Here is a 22989-nt window from a genome sequence, read left to right as displayed (position 1 = left end):
GGTTGATAAATTGACAATTTTTAGTACCCATTAGTGTTAGTAATTGCACTGCAGATTTAAATACTTTTATTGTCTCCAGGTCATTTCCTTTACCACTGTTATGATAAACGTAAGTTGACGGATTTTGGTTTATTTACTGTAATAATAATACACACGTAGCATCAACACAATCGTCACAGTATGTAAAGAAAAACACTTTTTGATTTCATAAGTTATCAGCTTTATAATGAAGAATAATTTGAAAAAAAACTTCCACTTGATAACTTGTTTTTGATACCCACGTATCTTGCTAGTGTACTTTGCACCTTGTGTGGCCTGAAAGGTTTGCATCACCCGATATTCACAAACTCAAAATACTCAAATGTTCGATATATTTAGAAGTACTGAGGCAGCACAATCAGGGAATCAGACTTCCCAGCACTACACCCGTGTAGAAATAGAAAACAAGACATTGTGGTTTAACATAAAGTCAGCCTACAGTTTAGAGGTATTTACTGATCCATCAACAGCTAGCTTAACATTAGTTAATTTCATCCACCCTCCAACTTTGAACAAATTCTGCAGATTACTGAATGTAGACTTACCAGTGGCAAACATTACCAAGTCAGCTAAGAAAACACAATATGTATGACATCTACTGGGAGTTACATTTCTCCTCTTTTGGTACAAGCGGACTGCCTCCCTGCACCAAGCTAACATGTACTGGAAAAGTCTGAATGCAGAGACCAAACTGATAGCAACCATCAATCAAACTCCCCTTAAGACAGTGAACAAGCTAACCAAATTGTTGAAGTAATGGACCGTTACTGGGATGAGTAACTGTAATTAATGAATTTAAAATTTCAATTCCTTGCACTACTCGTTACTGAAACTACTGAAACTGGCAGTCACTTTTCTTTAATGTGTTGCTAAGTTATGCGCTACTGCTCAACACTGGTTAGGTCAAAGGGGTGGATGGACAAAATTATATATATAAGAAGTATGTTGTACTGTAACAAAAATGACTGGAAATATCCTTTAAAGCTGCCTTTGACAACTTTGCAAGTTAGCAGCAAACTCTTTTACATTTTTTAAGCTAGGCCTCTCAGTAATCCTGTAAGTGGACATAAAACTGCATACAGCACATTTAGTATTTACTGACCAGGCTGATCTGTGGTCATTTTTATACCATTGATGCATTTTTTAAGTGAGCTATTGTGTGCTAAAATGTGATCTAGTGTTACTGTGATTATCATGAGTAATGTAGCACAGAAAAGAGCTGGGAAAAGCTAAATGTCAATCAGAAAAAACCCGTGCTGTGAGCCTTAAGGGAGTTCAACTCCCTGAGGGTTAATACAAGTTTCACTCCTTAATTCACACAAAACCAAATATTTTTTACGTAACTAATCTCCCAAAACAATACTTGAATTTGTTTGCCTGCTATGAAAGTCACGTGATGACTGCAGTCTGCCGCTGACAGCTCAACATCTCGTAGTAAACTCCTCTAGTTATGTTTATCACTGGAGCTGCTGTAGTAGCTCGCTCAGTCTGAGATCACTGGCGGTAGACAGACAAAACACAGTCTTCAGAGGGGAGACTTCAAACACAGCTCACAGCATGCATTTAAAAAGGACAAAATTAGTGTAACATCCTTTCAAATGAAATATGGAATTATGATTTGCCTTGAAGGTTGCAGAAGCATGAGTCACCTTTGTTAATGCTCATCTCCCCTGCGGTGTTTTATCAGTGAAATTTGCTCCCAGGCAGTGTTGTGCTGGGAGCTGAAGTGAAAAACAGAAGATTGAAGAGCAGTGCTACAATGACTATCTGATAAGGGTTGGGTGACTCATTGTTGATTAGTAGTTTTCAGGCGAAAGGTGGGCCTCTCAGTCCCCTTTGTGAAAGTATGTGTGTGTGAGTGAATGCATATGCGCGAGTGTTAGAAAGATAAATAGAGAAATGTAAGAGTGAATCTGATTAGGCAGCACCACTATGATTTTAAATCATTCTTATTTACCTCAGAGGCTCTCTTATTATAGCTTATTGCCATTCTCACTTTTTAAAATATGATACACTAGCTAGATGCATCATGTCAGGAGTCAAAACTTGTTTTTCATACATAAGGGGATGTCAGAATAACATGATAGTAATACATCACACCGGCATTCCGGATGCTCCCCCACTTTCATGAGAGAAAGAGGAAATGCAGAAAAGCTGTTGCGTAGCAGGTTGTAAAACAAATAAACATATGATTCTAGATCTAATTTGATGTATATAAGATAGAAGATGTACACTGATGTCCGGTAGTGTGGTAAATAGCTAAATGATGCCGGTGACAGTTACTAGTGATGGATAGCTACTTTGAGTGGTGAGGCTGCTGTGTGATGGGACGGTCGCAAACGGGTCAGCTCCATGTGATGGCTATTTTAAGTGAATGATGGGAGCCGGTGTCCTGACCATATATGCTGCCTTGTCAAAAAATGCTTCTGTAGAGCAAATAGACAGCGAGTCTATCGATTCGCTCTGGCCTATTGAAAAATGCTACCTCATGTGTTCCCATTTCTAATCCCATAAAGGAATAACTTTCACAGTATTCTCTATCATCACATCATAATTTAAGATTTCAGGGGTAGCATATTTAGATAGACTAACATCCCCTATCACATTATAATGCTCCCACTACGGAATAATTTTAATTGCACCACTACTCACTCCATGTGTACTGTACGGAGATAGGGAGCATGTTGAAATACTAAATTGTAACATCTTTATTTAAGATTTCAGGGGTAGCATATTATTATGACTAATAATGATTTTGTTTTTTGTAGATACTGCTCACGATCAGCCACTGTCTCGATGGCGTGCCCAACAGATTTATGGGCGTGGAAACAGTCCACGCTTGTTTGTGATGCGCATGCTCGGAACTGCTAAGTAGCACATCTCAATAGGTAGCATAAATCGGCAGAACACCGGCCCGTGCTGCAACCAACCATTTGCTCTACTTATTTTGAGAAGTACTAAGTCTACAGCCTTTGTGAGGCCTCTTTGTGCATGCTAACATGCTCACAATGACAATGCTAATATGCTGATGTTCAGCATAACTATGTTTACTGTGTTCACCACTTTATTTTGACAAATTAGTATGCTAACGTGGCACTAAACAAGAACTGTTTAAAATTCATTCTGTGGGAGACATGAATACAAAGTGTTGTTAGTTGATACGTTTCACTCAAAACCACAAATCTCACGGTAACGCTAGAGGAAGCAACCATGACAACAGACAGAATAATCAAGTCATGACGTCCTAGAATGATCTCTGTTCTGCTTTTTTAAACTGATCAGACCAACAACCATGTGTGCTTTACCTGCACAGCATTGGTATTGTTCTGCACATAATTTCTAGTGGACTGGTTAACTACCTTTTTTTTCACAATGAAGCATATGGTCTGGCATTGCACTGATGTTACCTGCACACTAACTGGTCACCATCAGCTGACACACTGATTCAATTACATTGGTCACTGGCATGGCTTTGTAGATTTGCTGATCTAGGTTTACATGTAACCAGTGTTTTAATGTATAGTATCTGCTTTACATTGAAATATAGTCAATGAAATGTTGTTTAAACAATGTTATATTTACCGACATCTTGACCTGCAAATGCTTACTGGATGGTCACCAACAATGAGGTGTTTAAAACTGGATAATATGTCACTCTCACTTATGATGCCACTGATGTTTGTTAGGTCTAACATCTGCTTGTTATTTCTGCCTACTACTCTGTCTCTGGCTGTTTTGACTGATTCTCTGTCTGCCATCCCAGCTCCTTCTTTTCTACTCTCTAATTACCATACTTGGCGACGTCCTCTCTTGCCTTGTGCATTCTGTATGTTCCACATCTCTATGACGTGTGTCTTTTGGCTTCTGTTCTTATTAGCCTTAGGGGGTTGTTTGTTGCGCTTCCTGCTGAATCCTGCACTGCTGCTGGGATTCATCAGGGAGCGCACTCATGAGAAGAGCCTGTTTCATAAAATAAGAGTATAACCATTCATGCAATAAATGGATCTCCATCCTAAGATGCAAGTGTCATTGACAGAATTATAGTAAGGATAGACACAACAGGCTTACTCCTAAGATGGATTACGTATGTACCATACATTGGCGGTACCTTAAGATTTCAGGAATCTCTGAGGAGCAACAGCACCTGCCTTCCACAGGCAATACTGAGGATTACCAGCTTCTCTGTTCTCGCTGCTCAGCTTCTAGCTCAGACTCCCTTTTGGATACTGTCTATCCTGTCTCTACAAGAAAAAACAGAGCTCTCCAGAGCAAACAGACAACTCAGGGACTACACATGTAAAGCTGAACTCTCCTTATTATAAATTAACTCTGCAAGGCTACACTCACATATCACAATCCAGCCAGTTTCATGTTTTCTGGTTGTCACAAGAAAACAAAATGACACCACGCGTACAGAATTCATTTGTGTTTATATAGCCTTAATTGCTTGTGCAGGCAAGTCCAACACTTGCTTATGCACTGACCTTGAAAACTTCTCTAACTTTATTCCCTGACAGGAAATGTGTAAATAAGGATGTGGGCAATTTGAGCTTTTGATGTGTCGGAACACAACAGCAGTTTGGTGGTAGCTTCTCAAATCCTCTAACTGCATACTGTCTTACTCTGGGTATGAAGTCTGAGTTTGCTTGTGTTTGTCTTGCGTACCTAAACGGATTCTTTTGTCAGGGCCCCCTCAGGCGTAAGAATATGTTTTGAACCTTTGAAGGGGTTGAATAGCATATTGTTATTTATTTGTAACTAGGGCCAGAAAATCCAGAACAAAGAAGCCTAGGTGGAGTTTGGGGTGAAATCAGCAAGTGGAGACACTTACCTGACATTTGCCCTCTTATGCTTGTGACTTAAGTTGTTGTCCTCTATAAGCTGCAAAATCAGAAGTAACATGACAGAAGTAGCATTGCAGAAAGTGTGGGGGGTGGTCAGGTCAGTAAAATCATTTGACTACAGAGGACTGCAGCTCACAGCCATTGTCACACCAATAGTCAATATTGGTGTCTTTTAATATGACGGAAATGTTTTCCTATTATCATTAAAGCTGCACTACTCAATATTTTTATGTTAACAGTGGATCAAATGACTATGGGCCCGATTTACTAACATCCCAAATAAAGAGTACTAAATTGTGTGTGTATTCTAAAATATTGCACGTGCAATTTTAGTACCTGTTATGGGTGATTTACTTTCCACCATGGATAATCGGGAGGGAAAGCAGCCACTGCGTAAAAACCTTAGTTTGTTTCGTTCAGTGCGTCCCGAGTATGTGAAAATTGTCTGCACCTGCCCATCCTGCCTAAGATTGCACCAAGAACTTGGGACAGCACACCTGATAAACTGCTTTGGCAAACCCCAGCAGAAACAGCTACAGTATGCTGGAACGACCCAGACACAAGGAAATGCCAGCAGATCACCGTGCCCGGTCGTTCCGCGAGCTCCTGTCCCTGGCCCTGTACGCCCCAACATCCCATTCCCTCTCCGATACCTACAATGGGTTGTGTCGCTATTACGACCGGCACGCTGTGAACTGTTGGTAATCGTTCCCTCTGGCTGGATGAATTTTACGTGTGATACATGCACTACTGCAGCTGGGGACTCTCCGCAGCGCCAAGCTCCTTTCTAAATTCTTTCATCTCACGGAGAAAAGAAGTCAGGTCGAGACAACATTTGCTTTATTGGCATGAATGTTAATACAACAGTATTGCCAAAGCTAAAGGAAAATACAAAAACAACAAAAAACAATTCAATTCATGTAGTTCATCGAATAAATAAAATAAAATAATTGTATTTCAATACATTGGATATAGAATAATATTATCTAATATTGTTCTCTATGTTTTCTTTCATTACGGCTGTGTCTCCTTCTCCAACAATAACAGCAGCCATCTCTGCAACATTTGGCGGTTTACAGATGCTGTTGCATTCACATGAAATTGCTTTTAGGCTTGTTAGATCACATTGCATGTAGTAAATAAATGTATTTGCATGTTACCCTCCCGCTACTTTGCACAATAAAATTGAAACACCCCGAATTGCATATTCATTAAGACAAAAGTAGTAAATGAACAACAGGTGCTGTTTTGCACTTGAAAGAAGTCATTCTGCGTGCAGATCGTTAGTAGATCAGCTTACGAGTGAATTTGCTGGTGATATCAAGTTTGCACACGTTTTTGCTCACGCAAACCTCTGGCCGTATGTGTAATGTGAAAGGAGTTACTCGTAGGGACAAAATAATGCTTTTCCTTATTTTCTGTCCTATATAATGTTTCAATGTCATATGTTCATAAAGAGACAGGAGAGACATAAAGAGGATTAAAGAGACAGAAGCTAAAACAGCTTGTTTCAGACAGGATGAACAGAGGGGTTGCATAATGGGCCAGTATACGATAAAGAAGGATTTTCTGAACTGTGAATCATGCAAAGCTACTCTAGTGGAATCCCTGAATAAAAGGTAGAAGGTAGAAATGAGCATAACAGGTCCCCTTTGACCTCCACTGAGACATAAACTACTTGTGGAAAAATACTTTTGACTTGGGGGTTTGTGTTCTGAGCACAGTTACTGTTTTCTTGGAGCCAGCAGCTAGTTGCACTGCAGGTCAGCAACACCGGATGATATGTTGTTAAAATCAGCTGTTAGCCAAAAAGCTAAAGGAAGACTGGATCACGAGGGAGAGAGGTGTTCTTTCCACAGCTGTAAGTATCACCATTATTGTGTCAGACCTAAGATCTAAGAACATTGTCCTTTGTTGTCAACTCTGTGCGACCAGCAAAAAGCTTTAAACCGCGAACAATTCTACGTCTGATTTGTTGAAGCATCGGCTGACGCAGCACAGCAACATGGAACTAACAGAAAGAAACTCCGGCTGTTACTGCCAGTGATGCTTGCACTTGTCGTGAGGGAGTGGCGTTAAGCACTGTCGTGTTTTGTAAATACACTGAATACTGCTCTTATAAATGCATGTGCTAAAAAACAATAGTGGTAAAAGTCGGGATTTACTTGCTTTATTTTTTTATTTGTGTAACAGTGGCGTTATTGCTGCTGTTATGAATATAATAGTAGTTCAATTAGTTTAGACTGCTTTGTTTGGGGAGGGGGTGGGGGGGTGGTAGTGAAAGTAATATAGTAACGTAACTAGTTACTTTTAAAGTAATATTATTACTTTTTTAAGGAGTAATAACTAGTAACTTATTACAATTTCTGAGTAACTTGCCCAACACTGGCGGTTACCCTGTTGTCCAAAGCTATTGTAGGATTGTGAGAACATGAAGTAACATCACAGTGGCTTACTTTCACCCCTGTTTGTTCCAAAAAAAACCTGATAATATTAAAGAAACTACTTACTGAGCCAGAGGATTTTCCTCTAGAACAACCTACCACTCACAATAAAGTGAAACACTATCATTATTGTGATAAATTAGTTGGTGATTTAGAGCAGCAAAACAAACATTCATTAATAAAGCTATGATGGATGATGACTTTAAGGTGAATCCAAGGGCATCAAATTTAGTAGGGACAGTAGGGACATGTCCTTACCGATATCCAGCGACTACTGAATTGTCCCTAGCAATAATTTTGATTTTTAAATGAAAATACAACCACTGTCCCTCAGTATCTAGTCAATGTATTTGATACACACACGGTTAACAGCTTTCTCTACTACATGTCCAATGCATTTTAAAATTTTGAAAGATTATGTCGTCCCCGTTAAACACAACAACAGAGACGGAGAACAAGGTGGGGGGGGTACATAAGCAGCAGACTTTGTAGTAATTGTATTGTTTGGTCCCCCATCCCCTCCCCCTCGCTGGGCTTGAGGATGTAGTGACAGGAAAATCCGCCGGTGGTCCCTACCAATGTTGAGACCAAACCTACGCCCTTGGGTGAATCTGCATTTTGTCTGTAATTCTTATGGTACTCTATGTGATCCTGCACTCATTTTACATCTCTGAGTAAGAGCATTGGACAAAACACTTAAAATGTAAATGTGATCTTTCTAAGCTGCTGGCAGGCATCTGTGATATTGATGGAATTGCCTCTTCGGCAGCGTAGAATTTGACATTTTTCCCTTAACAATAGAATAAGTTGACTAGCCGCAGAAATGCCATAACCATTAAGGTACCATAACAAAGTGGAATTGTAGGCAGACTTGTGTTTCAAAAGACACTGATAGGGAAAGATTCCCTGTGTGTAGGTAACCATGGTGTTCCTCCGTCCCAGACACATTAAGCTCTTGTCAGTGACGTAGTGGAGACTCAGACAGAGAGCTGAACAAGGTATTATCACCCCCGTGCTCCCTGCTCTTCTTGACCTTCATTAAAATGCCATGCCGTGGCAATTAATGCCACCAAGGCACCTGAAATAATACGCGGCAGATTAACCTGCAGATCAAACAAGCAAAAGGGGTTGGTTTAAGCAACTGCTTGACACTAGTAGAGTAACTACCCAGGCAGTGTGTTGGTTCTAATGAGGAACTACCTTGATCGTGTTGTGAATAATGAATAATACATATTATATAATCAGCAGCGTGTGAAAATAAATCAAAACTGAAGCGAGGCATCCCCTACTCTACTGCACTCTGTTCATGATTTGTTAAAACAGTCAAATGTTAAGTGGATACTTTAGTAATAATAGTAATAATAAAGTGTAGTTATATATTAAATGAAAGTGACATTTACAGTGTAATAAAGAATACAAATAACATAAATTTTAAACTTGTTGACTTCTTGAACAGAACCCTTTTACAACCCTAATACCGGGCCTTCAATCAATGAATCACACGTGTAAAGGGGTCACCAACTCTTCCTCTCAGCTCTACTGAGCTTTTTAGTGTCTTTCAGCTCATTGTGTTGGTTTTGCACGCATAACATACTGTGGAGACAACAGAGCTAAAAGGTACGTAAATAAGCATTAGTCATACCAATTTCAGATAATATTATGTCAATCCTATGTCATAGCTTTTCCGCTGCCCCAATGTCTGTTAATGCAGACAAGTTCACAGGCAAATAGGCTATGTAAATAAATTTCCCCAATCTACTGGGGTCCTACATGAGCACATTATTTTACATGTTATTGCTATTCTCACTTTAAAACGGGTGGGGATCTGTTGAAAAAAGCAGATGCCTTTCTAGTCTTCCAACCACTTTACACCACAAGTCACATTCCCCTCATTCACACACTGACGGCAGAGACTGTCATGCAACTGCTCATCAGATAGAAATGAATCATTAATGCACTTTCACACACCGACGGCACAGCCTTCGGGAGAAATTTGGGGTTCAGTGTCTTGGCAAAGGGCACTTCAACATACAGCCTGGTGGAGCCGGGGACCTAAACCACCGATCCTCTGATTAGCGGGCAACCCACTCTAAGTCTTTAGCTCCAGCCACCCTAAATCACAATCAGATGACAGCTTTAAGGTTGTTTGCTTTGTGTTAAACTGTTTTACAATGTTTTATTAATCTATGTTATATTATATTTAGCCACAAATATTTAATGTTGCGGAAAAATACATTATTTGCTTTAAGGATTAATGCTGACTCACTTGGTACCAGATGAGAGGCTTCTGGGTCTTAGTATCTGAAGACTTACTCTTTCAGGGTGTGGGCTGCTTGTTAATTCATCAAGCCAATATATGACTGTGAGGTGATCCTTTTTCTTCCAGTACAGGAAAAATTTAATATTTATGATATAGTAATAGAATAATAGAATAATTGCATTTTAGGCTGCCAGCTGTGTCAATTCAGAGTTTGAGCAACAATGACTCACACTTGCTCGTACGGACCTATGGAGCTCACACTGTGGGTGTGGGCAGACATTCAAAATAAGTCATAGTACAGTGGATTGGAGCCAAACACAGGTTGAGTCAGGCAGTTTATGATGAGAGCTGCCATTGTATATTCATAAGTGTGTAAAACCAAACATTAGAGGCACTTTAGACAAGACTTTAGACAAGACTGTGGGGAGCCCCCTGTGGCTCCCCACAGTCTTGTGATACATTTATTCAATTATAGATTGAACTTTGTGATAGCTGAAAAAAAAGAAAGCTGCACTTTGATTGAATGGGATTATATTGATCTGTTTGTGTCAGTATGTTTGATGTAAAGATATACATCTTGATGGACTGTAGCATTGGTTATTAACATCATCTTGGTCATAATCACAAGTCCTTTATGTTGGTCAGTTCATCCACCAGACTGAAAGGCTCAACCATTATCTGATGGATTGCCGTGAAATAATGTGCAGCCCTCCGCTGTCCCCCATGATGATAAATTTACAATGACTCTGGTGATTCCCTGACCTTTCTTCTTTTACCTTCCTTCATTTTTGGTTTTTAATAACATGCCTTGACAACTATTGGATGGATTTGCATTACATTGTGGTGGTATTTATGGTTGTCAGAGAATGTCTAATTTACATTTATTCATTTGGTAGACTCTTTTTTTTCCAAAGTGACATACAAATGAGATACAATCCTAGCCACAGTAGATCAAGGAGAAACCATCAAGAATAAGTGCCTCAACACTTGGTTCCACGTTCCACCTGACACAAGCGCCACAAGGCTTGCAGGTATGTGAACATGTAAGTCCGTATTTATTTTTATTTTGAGAATGAGCTAGAGAAGGATCAGGTGAAAGAGAGAGAGAAAAAAGAGCATATTAGGTAGTTACTCTCTGAAGAGGCAGGTCTTTCAGTGAGGGAATCTGCTGACCGAAACAAGTTTGGTAACTCTTTCCACTACTGAAGGACCACACAGGAGAAAAGGATGGACTGAGATACACACTTTGTAGGTGAGAATTAGTGATTTGATCTTAATGCCAGCAGCAACAGGGCACCAGCGGAGAGAAATGAAAAGTCGGGTGACATGAGCTGATTTTGGCGTGCTGCTGCATTTTGGACTATTTGCGGAGGTTTTAATGTGCATGCTGGCAGCCCTGCCAGAAGGGCTTTACAGCAGTCAAAGCAAGAGATGACCAATCTTAATGTCTTTGATTCCCTGATTTTACTGTAGCAGTTCTTAGTTTTTACATGTTGGGATGGACTGGCGAAACATTTCAATCATTTCAAACAGTCTTCACAGGCATTCATAGTTCCGAGACAATGTCTCCTAGACTTTTGTAATCCCTTGACTTTTCCTCCACATTTGGGGTTTAGAAGGAGGTTTTATTGACAACTATTGACTTGATTGCCATGACATTTGGTACACACAATACTTTGGTTTGTGACCTGCAAAACTATTGATATTCCCATCAGCTCAGCTCTCCTTTTATTGTTAATTAGCAATGTTAGCAATCTCCAGTCAAAACTAAGATGGCGAACATGGGACCCATTATAGCTGCCGCATTAGCATGTTAGCACTGTCCCTTTGCCATGCATTTAGCTCAAAGCACTACTGTGTCTAAGTACACCCTCACAGAGCTGCTATCATGGCTGCTGACGTTTGGTCTTGTTTTATAATTACTAGGGTCGTAGAAAAAGATTGTGCCATGGAAGAGCGTTGAGCTGCAGTATTTACCTCTTCCTACTCCACATGACACTAACAATATTTTCAGGAGGCACCTTTGTGTTGACGTGTTATCACACTTCCCACTCTGGTTTGTTCAAACATTTAAAGAGTGACTCAGCAGATGTTCAGTGATACAGAAAACTTGTTCAAACTGAAAGGTCCTGAGAGAGAAACTGCTTTACTAAACTGACCTAAAATGCTGTTCTTTATACCTCACATTATGGTGCACAGAAAATTAGATATTCCCTGCATTGTTTTCAGTTTAATTTTTTAGCAGATGGCCAGCAGATTTAGTTTTATTCCACTTTTGGATGCCAGGGTTGTGGAACAATGCTAGCTGCAGTTTTAATACAAAATGTGTTAGTTTTTCATTAAAGCAATCAATTGTTTATCATAATCCAACCCCCTTAAATATGAAGACCTACTAAAGGACCCAAAAGGATTTCTGTTGAGGGGACAATTTCTCAAAGATTTCATGTGAGCAGCCCCACATCAGATTTATATTTGGGCAAATTTACAGCATCTCAATTAGTGGATTGTGGAGCTCTTCTCTGTTGCAGACTCACTTTGTGCTTCTGGCTGATAAGACTGATGTATTATAAAGCTTTGCTGCTGCAGCTTGTAGGAGAATATAGTTAGGAAATATGTCTCATGTCTTCTTCTTCCCCTGGACATCCATGCAGCACTGCAGAATCCAGTTTCAGAATGTGCTAATTATGTAATATTTGCATGGCCGCACCTTTCTTGTGCTTTTATCATTCATTACAGAGGGTGATTCTCTTTCCGCTGCACTACACACTGCGCTGAACACACACGTTCACCTGTGCACACATTAGCACAAAAGCACCTGTGCATGGCAGGGCTCTGTGTGGCAGAGCAAATATGTCTGTTCCCACGACAACAGCAGATGATAGAGTCATTATAACAGGACGAAGAGATTACACAGTGCAGCGCTAGCTGGCGCAGAAAACCACACATCCCATCAACGACATCAAAGAAATACTAAGAGACTGGCTGGGGAAAAAAATACCCAATGACATTTTTTTACTGTTTTAGTTATTTAGGGCTGAGAAAGCAGTCAAGTTAATATGCTCTCTGTAGGCCTGCAGGTCATCTCACTGAGTCCCTGTAAATCCCTGTTAATTCCTGTATTTATTGCCTTGGGAATGTAAGGACACAAATTGACGTTTTGATATGACATCACTGTGGGCGTGACTTCATTGCTGATCCTTTTAATATGCTGCTTTCACGACTTCCTGTGTGGGTGTTACGAGACTTTGGACATCACATTGCTGTGAGCCATCACGAAGACGCTCATCTGTCCAGTTTTAAAGTTAAAAAGAGGATGGCAAATCTAATCGGAAGTACACAAGTGTGGTGACCCTGCAGTTGGCGGCTGTTGAATCGATACCTAATACACTCCAGTCTGATTGCAGCGGGGAGAGGCTGCTGAGAGCGATAGTTGCACACGAACCTCAAATGACTCGTCCAAGCAGAAAATGTTTTCTTAGTTGATATTATGTCTCTGAGTGTAAAACATAATGTTGAAAGATTATCTACAGAGCAGACTTGTGTTAATCAGTCGAGTTGAAGCACAAATCAAATGAAATTTGTCATTTCTTCGCAGCTGCCACTGTAGTTTATTATGTCCTAATTACTCCGTGTGAGCACATTTAAGCAATAAGAATCAATATCAATTAAATTGCTATTTTTGAGGGAAGGAGGAGGGAAGACAGATGGCATGGTAGAATACAAATCTGTCCTCAGATATAATTTTGGGAATGTCACAAGCACGTTTTGCAGCCTCTCTACATGGTGTTTACTTTGACCGTAATTGATTTTTCACAAGCAGTATGCAAAGGGTCTTTAATATTTTCCCCTCTTGCATGAATTAGATTCAATTCTGTGGGAACACTGAAGACACATGTTCATGTTAATCTCCTATCTGTGTTGTACCAGAGCGTAATGCAGATTTGTGCGTTTACATATTTCTAATAACATTGCTCATGTTGTTGATAGAAGCTGCTCTCCCTTTGTGTGTGTATGGGGAAATAATGTGCACACTGCTGCTCAATGTTCAAGGAATTCAATCAGCTCATTTGCAGTCTGCACACGCCAGCGACACAGTGGGCTGCTGCTGACCTGCAGCTGATCCTTCAGCTTCCTGCACAGACCTCAACTTTAAGTATCAACCACTGATTCTGCATGTTTTAGTGTATTTAAAAGCGCCTATGCTTAATATTTGTGCTTACCATTTTCCAGAGCATGCCACAGCGTTTTAGATTGAATTCTCTACCCTCAAGGCAGCACACTGGTTTCCAGTACAGCTCACTACAACTGGTAAAGACTTGTGGTTTGTTTTAGTACAAGCAACATTACTGTTTTTTTTTCTGGAACTTTCAACCACATCTCATGGTCATTGTGTGATCTAAGTACAGAACTTCAGTCACATGACAACAGGTGGTCATATATGGGAAGGAGATTGTAACCCCGGTCTCTGTTCAACTTGTTTCCAAGGTTTAAATAGATCTATCATGCTTAAGCATTGTTGCTGCTGGGTGCTGTACTGCAACATTTTATAATCAGTCAGTGCCTATAGTATACTGTACATGATTTATAGTTAAAGAGCAACTCCACACTAGACTGTGGAAGGATAATAATTCAAGCTGCTCTGGCCTCTGTGGTAGAACAGACCCAGCTGTGATGTAGCATGGTACTATAGTGCCACACAACGTCACTGCTGCGCAGGGAGCGGGACATCAACAGTAGTTGGCAGGAAAAGCTGGATTGTTTGACCGCGTGAAGTTATTCTTTAAGGTTATGACCAGCTGTATATAAATTGCTTCCTCCAACTCATAACAAATGGGGTAACATCTTGGAATATTTCTTTAAATTGAATCAATTTAAGGGCAAGTAGGATGACCAAGATTATACAGTATATCAACAAGTATTTAGTCATGTTGGTAAAGGTTGGATTTTTCTTCCACTTCAACAGATTTTGCTCTAAATTAGGTGGCCACTTTAATACCGATGCTTGGTCTGAGATATAATCTGTAGTTCTTTTCCAGCAGATACCAACAAGGCTGCAGTGGATGCTAATCTTCATGTTGGTTCCAACTGCTTTTATTTTATCACAAACAAGATATATCGCTACCCTTAGTTGCATTCCTAAAATGACACAAACTGTGCATCATGTAATTTAGTCAAACAAAAAGAAGTTTTTTTTTTGTTTTAACACAAATACTGTACAGTACATGGTGGAAAAGTTTTTTTTTTGTTATTCTACATTCACATCTGTTTACATTACCTGAAGAAAACTTTAAGCTGCATAATTTAGCCTAATTGGAGGCAGCGGGACAGGCTGAAAACACAACACTGACATATTATTACCTGATAAAGACACAGAAACACATTAGTGATTAAACACATTAACCATTCAGAGGTGTTTTTCAGGTCACCTTGTGAATGTAATTCCATTGTGTACTCTCCTTTTTGCTCTGTTCTGGACCCCACTAAATCTTGAGGAAAAAAATCTGGCTGTTCAGCTGCTACATGCTCCACTGTGTTCACCAGTTAGTTGTTAACTGTGTCCGTCTGCCGGGTGTAAGAATGGATTAGCACACGCAGGTAGCAGGGATTGTCTGAGCTACAGAGAGAGCTGGAGGTGAGTAAAAAGTGTTTTGCAGTGAAAAAGTAGCTGCCTGCTCTGCCAGCTGCCTGCTCTCATTTGCTGGATGTGGATGTCAAGTCAGCCGACTCCTCCAGATATTTGGCATGCTGGATATCTGGCTGGCGTCGGCAATGTGTCAGAAATGTGTCGGGTGGCCGTTTTAATGCGTTGTTGAGTAGTTCACCCGTAACGATTGGCGACCGCTGAGTGATCGCTGATTTACCCCTGATCACAGCCTGATGGTCGCCGAGCTGTAATTCAGGCTTAAAATCGTGTAGTGTGAACTAGGCTTTACGATCAAGCAAGTATCAGCACAACAAAAATCTAACAGAAAATATCAAAGAGACAGAAGTCGAAAGAAATGTTTGAATCTACATTTCAAGGCTTCAGAATGCAATCCTTATTACCTTACTGGTGGTGTGTTCCTTTAAATTCCACTTTTGCATACTAGTGCATACTAAACACATTGAGTGGGTGGAAAACCATATGGGAATATACAGAATCAATATTTGCAGAACACAGAACTTGCTCGGGACACATCTAAAATAAATAAATAAATAAAAAATGCTATACAAGTACACCAAAAATATTATGTCTCCATTTGGAAGGTAGTTGTTGAAGTGATACACATGCCAACCGATGGTGGGTGTTTCTTGGCCATGATGGTGTTGGTGTTTAATTCTCACAGTTGTGTGTAGAGGAGCGAGATCATCGATGCGAAACTCTTTTTTTTCAGCCCTGCATATTCATACTCATACTCATATTCATTCATACTGTAATCTCTGAAGCAACTGTAAATATCCTGCAAAATCTGCAAAAATTTATGTTGGCGTTTGAAAATTTAATCTAACATTATGTATGAATCCTATTGTTAGCACACAGATTGATTTTCAAAAGTCTGTTTGTGTGTGAGTCAGCAGCTTCTAGGTCTAAAGATAAAGTTTAATTAAGCTAAAAGCTTCACTGGCTCCTTCATGACTCCTTTCCAATCCCTCCTCCAAACTCTTCTACCTCGCCGGAAACTTCTGACTAATTGGACGCCCCACTCGCCATAATCTTTGAGCCCAAATAAGATTAATGAGCAGACACATGCACCTATTCAATACCCCTTTTGGCAGTGCTCGCAGACTCTTAGGGAGATTTCTTGCTTGGTCATGTTTGTAAACAAAAGCTGATCTGGGGGTTTTTGAGTTGCAGGTAGCGCTTGTGACGCCACTGCCGCTTCACAAATCTTTCCGCATCACTAATTTCTGCTGTCTGTCTGCTCTCTTCTCAGGCTATGGGCATGCAGCGCCGGGGACCGATGCAGGGAAGGCCTTTTGCATGTTTTATGCTGTCTTGGGAATCCCTTTGACTCTTGTCATGTTCCAAAGTCTGGGTGAGAGGATGAACACTTTTGTCAAGTACCTCCTGAAGCGTATCAAGAAGTGCTGCGGCATGAGCATCATCGACGTGTCCATGGAGAACATGGTGACCGTAGGATTCTTCTCCTGCGTCGGCACGCTGTGCATCGGGGCCGCTGCCTTCTCCCACTACGAGGACTGGAGTTTCTTCCAGTCCTATTATTACTGCTTCATCACATTAACAACTATAGGCTTTGGGGACTTTGTGGCCCTTCAAAAGAACCGGGCTCTCCAGAAGAAGCCCCTGTATGTGGCCTTTAGCTTCATGTATATCCTGGTGGGCCTAACTGTCATCGGGGCCTTCCTCAACCTGGTGGTGCTCCGCTTCCTGACTATGAACAGCGAGGATGAGAGGCGGGATGCCGAGGAACGGGCCTCACTAGCTGGCAACCGGAACAGCATGATCATCCATATCCAGGACGAATCACTGCCGCGGGGCCGGCGGAGGCGCGAGCCATACCGGGCGGATGTGACTGATTTGCAGTCAGTCTGCTCCTGTATGCACTACCACTCGCATGACTTCGGCAGCTCTGGGGGAGGGATGGGAGGCCTGGGCTGTGCCTTCTCCCATCAGAACTCATTCAGCTCGCAGCTGAATCCCAATCAGTACTTTCACTCGGTTTCCTACAGAATCGAGGAGATCTCGCCCAGCACCTTGAAAAACAGCTTCTTCCCCTCGCCCATCAGCTCGGTGTCTCCTGGCCTTCACAGCTTCACAGACAATCACCAGCTCATGAGGAGAAGGAAATCCATCTAAGACCTAACACACACAGGACAAAAGTTTCCATGTTTTATATACAAGGACAAACATTTCCAATGCTGCTCCTTACCAAATTATTTCAGCACTTTTTTTCCCTTTTTGGTTGTATGTAATATAAAAAGTATTCTTGGGAACAGATGAAGAACACTACGCAGAACAGCAAGCGTGGCCACAATGGGATGCAAAGCATGAAGCATGGATGTCTATTTTTTCAAGAGATTGCTCCATTTACAGACCCTATACAAACTACAAGACCTTCCTTATTTCAGATTTACGGTACAAAATTGATATATTAACTTTGGTCACATACCAAATGATGCACACTTGGGGAAATGCTATTTTTCAAAAGGGAGTATGCTTGTTTCACCTTAACTTGAAGAAACTTTTACCGTTATGTACTATTCCATTGCCTCACTGCAGACAGAGATTTTAAAAAGATCAGGTATTGTTTTCTATAAGCAATCATATATTCCAATGGTTTCACCATACATCAAGCCAAAATATTGTTGCCAATATTAGCATGTGCATTAGATGTCATTTAATGAGTGTGCCATGGTTTTGTGTCATCCTTTAGTTTGTTTATAAAGAACTGCTGTATGAAGAGCATCTTTGTCTTGGATTCAAAGGATCATGCTGCTGTTATTTATATTTTACCCTCATCTAGAACAACAAAGGCTTTAATTTCACCCACATCCTTTTTCATATTGAGTGTTAAAACTGACCTAAAGGAAAACCCACCCTCCCCACTACCTGATTAACAGATTTGCCAGACATTTGTGCATTTTTCTCCCATTGACATTCATATTGGATTGATCAATTAAAGTGCATTCCTCTCTACAGTATTTTGCACCTATAGGGATATAGGGAAAACTCCATTGTAAAAGAGGCAGAGACAAGGTTCTTCATGTTTAGTCTCAGAATGCAGTGCAGCTAATGATCTGAAACAAAGGGGTCATTCAGTTATTTAGTATTCCATAAAGTTAGGGGACACACAAGAGACAGAATAAAATAAATATTCTGACTTTTAGTCCGCAGCATGGATCAAGCTGTGTAACACTGGAACCTGCAAGTCCCATGATGCAACACAGGTTGCATCTTTCTTTAGACCCTCACTGCCTCCTAAATGCCAGCTTTTTGCAAAACCTACACCTCCAGTTTCTAATGCAGGTTTTCATTTAACACATTCAAGTTCCAAGCCCAAGCTGATGACTTCACTACGACTTCACGCGGGTTTCAAACTTGCTGAGTAGTACTCCTCGTGATGAGTAAACTGAACATGTGTAAAACTGGTAGACTGGCCCTTAAAGGTTGCATTGCAGCTATAATCATATGATCAGTGATGCCCGGTAGCTCCACACAAACCACCTTTGATTGGGTGCCAGTTGCAACAAGCTCTGAGAAGCATTGTGGGAAATGTCAGCAAGTACTAACTGGTTGGAGCCAATGAGTCAGGCTGAGGAAAGTGAATTTACAGGTTCTTGGAAAATTATCAAATGACTCAAATTAATGAAGTGAGCATCACAGTCTGATGATAAAAAGCAGTGTAAGAGGATCAGAAGGTGGATGTTTCCTTTAACCTGCAGCTGCCAAAGTGCAATTAAATTACTCCAGCTGAATTTATAAGCTGTGTAAATTGTACTCAAAGGACATGCATGAGCACGCTCAAAAGTCCTACACAGTGCTGTATGTGATGTGAGCCTGTTGTAGCTGACCCTTAGTCTGCTGATGAACCTTACTCAGATCCACCCACGCAGCAATGAGAGCAGAACTGTTAACAGTGACAGAAAAGCATGCAGATTTAAACTGACAGCCCTTGAGGTGTGGATACACTTTGGAGCCATTAGTGAAACACAACCTGATAAATGCATCAACACAGAAACAGGCAGAAGAAGTGAGTACGAGTTAATGTGAGAGGACAGCTGAAGATCACGGATAAGAAAAACTTAATAACATCAGTATGATCCTTTCAGTTGCTGTAAAATATCCGAAGACGAAAAGGGAGAGGTATGATTTTTTTTATGTTTGAAAGATATATGCATGAACTTTGTAAGATGAATGGGGAAATAATTTCAAACTAACTTTAGAAGTATCTTAATGGCAAATAGTCTTTAGAGTGATTTACATCATAAGCTGGTTTCTTTTGCCAAAGTCTAGCAGTTCTTAAAGTGATACACTTTATTTACTTGATTTCTAATGTTTCATTCAAACAAACAAATCGACAAAACATTGTACTAGATATCAATGTTTGTTCTCAGGTTTGAATGAACCGTCTCTTTTTGGTTTTCTCCTATAACAACAAAATCTCAATAGTGCATCTGCCAAACAATACAATGAACATATCAAATCCTTATTTCCAAATAGTAGCAATTTTCCACGAAATGCGACTGAGATGCATCATCTCTCTGGGGCCTGTGCTGCGTCTGATGCAGATGTGTACACCAGTGGTCAGTTTGCATTATAGGCATCATTTGTGAGACCCACAGGGCTGTAAAATATTTGTTAATTTGAGTCCTGGTTAAATGCCCGATGCGCCTTTTCTGTCACAGCAGGCCCAGTGCTAGCTGTCAAAAGCAACGTTTTCACTGAGCTCGTAAATAAAGCAGAATTAATGCGCTTAACACGATTTCTTAATGCTTTCTTAAATCTGTAAATGTATATTTAAGTATGTATCGTTTGTAAAGGCTGGAGCACATGGGAGCTTTTTAAGTTACAATACACAGGGCTGGGATCTATTTTACTCCCTTAGCAAGTTCTATACAAGTTCAAAATCAATAAATATTTCTGGAAACCAACAATTCTTACACCAAATTTCTGGACCTTGACTTTCAGGAAACATTACCTTCAGTATTATTTGCAGCCTAGTGTTTAACAGGCTTCTATTAATTTCCTGGGTAGCTGAGCTTGTCTCACAAGGTGAATGCCCCTCTGTTTGGGCAAATGGTAAATTGCCATGGATCCTATTTAGTCGTGACAAACATAACCAGGCGTGGAGTCCAAGATAAGCCCTTAAAGCATTGTTTCATTATTGGAACTATATTGGCTTATCTAAATATCCTGTACAATATGTTTATAACAACTTTCGGAATAAAAAGGCCTTTTCATGGCTGAGATGCATATGTATTTTTACACAATAGCATATGTGCCTTGAAGAAACAGAGTCAGCGTTTCTGTTGAATAGGTACATTCAAATATGGTGGCTGCGGATCTGTTTGTGCTTCAGCAAACCTGTTGGAAGATTATGATGGACTGGCTTTGGGGCTAATAATAGCACAGATGTGGTTAATGTATAGACTAATCTAAGTCCTGACAAACAAGTTCATATGGGGAGATGAAAATCCACATCTGATCTTATACGTACCTTCTATAACCATGTCCACACTCAGCGCCAAAGCAGAGTCACTCCCTTACTTGTTGAAGACATAACCATCCTACAGTATAATAGCTTAAAAGATCATTCCAGTGTATAGCAACTTGGTGTCTCCTTTTCATATGTTTGGCCATCACGTCTATCAGTACTAAGAACATTGCACTCAAAGAGATAATTACTGAAGTTTGGGAATACCACACCATTACAAGTGAAATGGCGAAAGGGACAAACAGGCAGATGATTTGAAAGGGTTAAGGTAATGCATGTGAAGCTCCATCAAGTAAAGACCAAAAACAACAATGAATCCTACTACTAAGTATTGCCAAAGCTTGGTATATATTATGCCTTACCACTCCATTGTTGTCCAAAACTATTGATGAACTTGGGCACTGAAGTTTATTTTGCGTTGATATGTACATATACCTATACAGTCCTGCTGCTGTAAAAACTCGCTAGAGCAACACTTGTGTATTACTCCCACTGTCTGTTTTTTCTCCTGGTTGAGAAACATTTGAATCTACATTGCCCAGCTGTTTTAGGAAATTATTTAGCCTACCTACCTGTTGTTTTTAAAAAACGTTGCATTAATGAATTTTTTTAGCCACTTGGGGGCAGCAGAACAAGCTGAAAACACAACATTGACATATTAAACCGTACAGAGTTTGACATTTGACATTTTATTTAGAGACCTGATGGATGAAAGCCCAATATCCACTCTCCTTTTAGCTCTGTTGTGGTCTCTACCAAATCCTGAGGAAAACTATCTTGCTCCTTAGCTTGCTAGTTACTTGTACTATGTTCACCAACTAGTCTCTAACTTTGTCTGCCTGATGTTTGGAGGTGGACAGGCAGCGTCCAGTGGGTTTACCTGAGCTTTTTTCACAGGAAGCAGCTGCCTGCTGCGTCTGAAACAAGGTCATTGAGACCAAAACATTTACCCAAAATACATAGAAAAACTTTGTAGAGCTAAGGGGAACTGTTGGAAGAGTAATTCACTGTGGATACATCACTATCCACATTACAAGTAGTCATTTGATCCATTGATCCTATGAAAATATTGATTAGTGAATCCTTAAAGATTTATGTCTATTACAATTCACAGACCAACTTTTTGATTCAGCTTTGGTGTGTACAATAAGGAATTATCACAGACATGTCCGATGATCACACTTTTGGTTCACTTGAGTATTTGCCTGTTAACACCTCTCTGTTGGTGTGTTCATTTCTTGCCTCACTGTAATGTGTTCCCAGGTCTCAGCTATAACTTTGGTGAATACAATGTTATTATAACCATTAAGAATGATGGCCAAAAGTTCAAAAAATAAGACCCAAGTTGTAATAAACCGGAATTATCCTTTAAACATTTCCAATAATGATAGAGTTGAGCGACTTTTTGCTTATAATAAGTGTCACTGATGGTGATCAGTGTCGTCTGCCTTCCATTCTTTTACAGTCAAACTTTTCCAAGCCACATTTTGGGGAATGTATCAGCCATAATGGATGTTTCTTTTGAAAGGCAGCAGCAAACAAATGAACTCCTTTGCTTTTCATGAGCTGCAAGTCAGATCGTTTGTCATACCCCTCCCACACACACACATATTACTCAGATTTGTCTGCCATCATGCCACATGTCATATTGATGGTCCTGGATTGAATGTTACTCTATAACACAGATGGTGCAGAGAAACCGCCACACACACCATCGCCCTCAACAGACAAACAGTGCGACATTTTGTTTTCTTGCGCGTTTCCCTGCCTCGTGGCATCAAACAACACGAAGATGAATTGATTCCTGATGGTTTTTGGCAGTTGTTTGTTTTTTTTGGCATTTCGTACGTAGCCATGCTTGGCTTCCAGACGTCATTTACTGCATGTGGCAGTATGTGCAGGCCATTTCTCTGTCAACAGTGCCATGTTTTCCTATGACAGGGACAAAGAGACACAAATTGCACTACTAGCTGTGTACTACAATATAACAGAAAGGCTGTGTTTCATAATTTCTATTTGTGAAATATCCTTTGCAATAGGTTCTTCTGTAGGTCTGATGAACAAATAATAACATGTACCATATTCCTTCCAGGAGATTATATCCCATCTCGTTGGCATCATTGTGGTTTGACGGTCATGTTGATCCGACTGACGTCTTCTGTCACAATTTTGAAACTGATGTCTGTACAGTACACTCCAGTATGGGTCCCCTCTCTTTTCAACACACAGAGAAGAGATTGTTGAGA

General features: G+C 40.3%; 1 protein-coding gene across 1 annotated transcript in view; it reads left to right on the top strand.

Moving 5' to 3' along the window:
- The window catches only part of kcnk9 (potassium channel, subfamily K, member 9), a 42734-nt gene extending 24999 nt beyond the window's left edge, over nucleotides 1–17735 (top strand). The window contains exon 2 of the mRNA XM_046058716.1: nucleotides 16502–17735. Coding sequence (XP_045914672.1) covers nucleotides 16502–17385 — 884 coding nt within the window. The 3' untranslated portion in view covers nucleotides 17386–17735. The remainder of the gene's footprint in view (nucleotides 1–16501) is intronic.
- The last annotated feature ends 5254 nt before the right edge of the window (nucleotides 17736–22989 follow it).

Source organism: Micropterus dolomieu, linkage group LG09, assembly GCF_021292245.1.
Source record: "Micropterus dolomieu isolate WLL.071019.BEF.003 ecotype Adirondacks linkage group LG09, ASM2129224v1, whole genome shotgun sequence".
Classification (NCBI taxonomy): domain Eukaryota; kingdom Metazoa; phylum Chordata; class Actinopteri; order Centrarchiformes; family Centrarchidae; genus Micropterus; species Micropterus dolomieu.
Note: the sequence above shows the minus strand (reverse complement) of the source record. Positions and strands in the feature narration are given on the sequence as shown.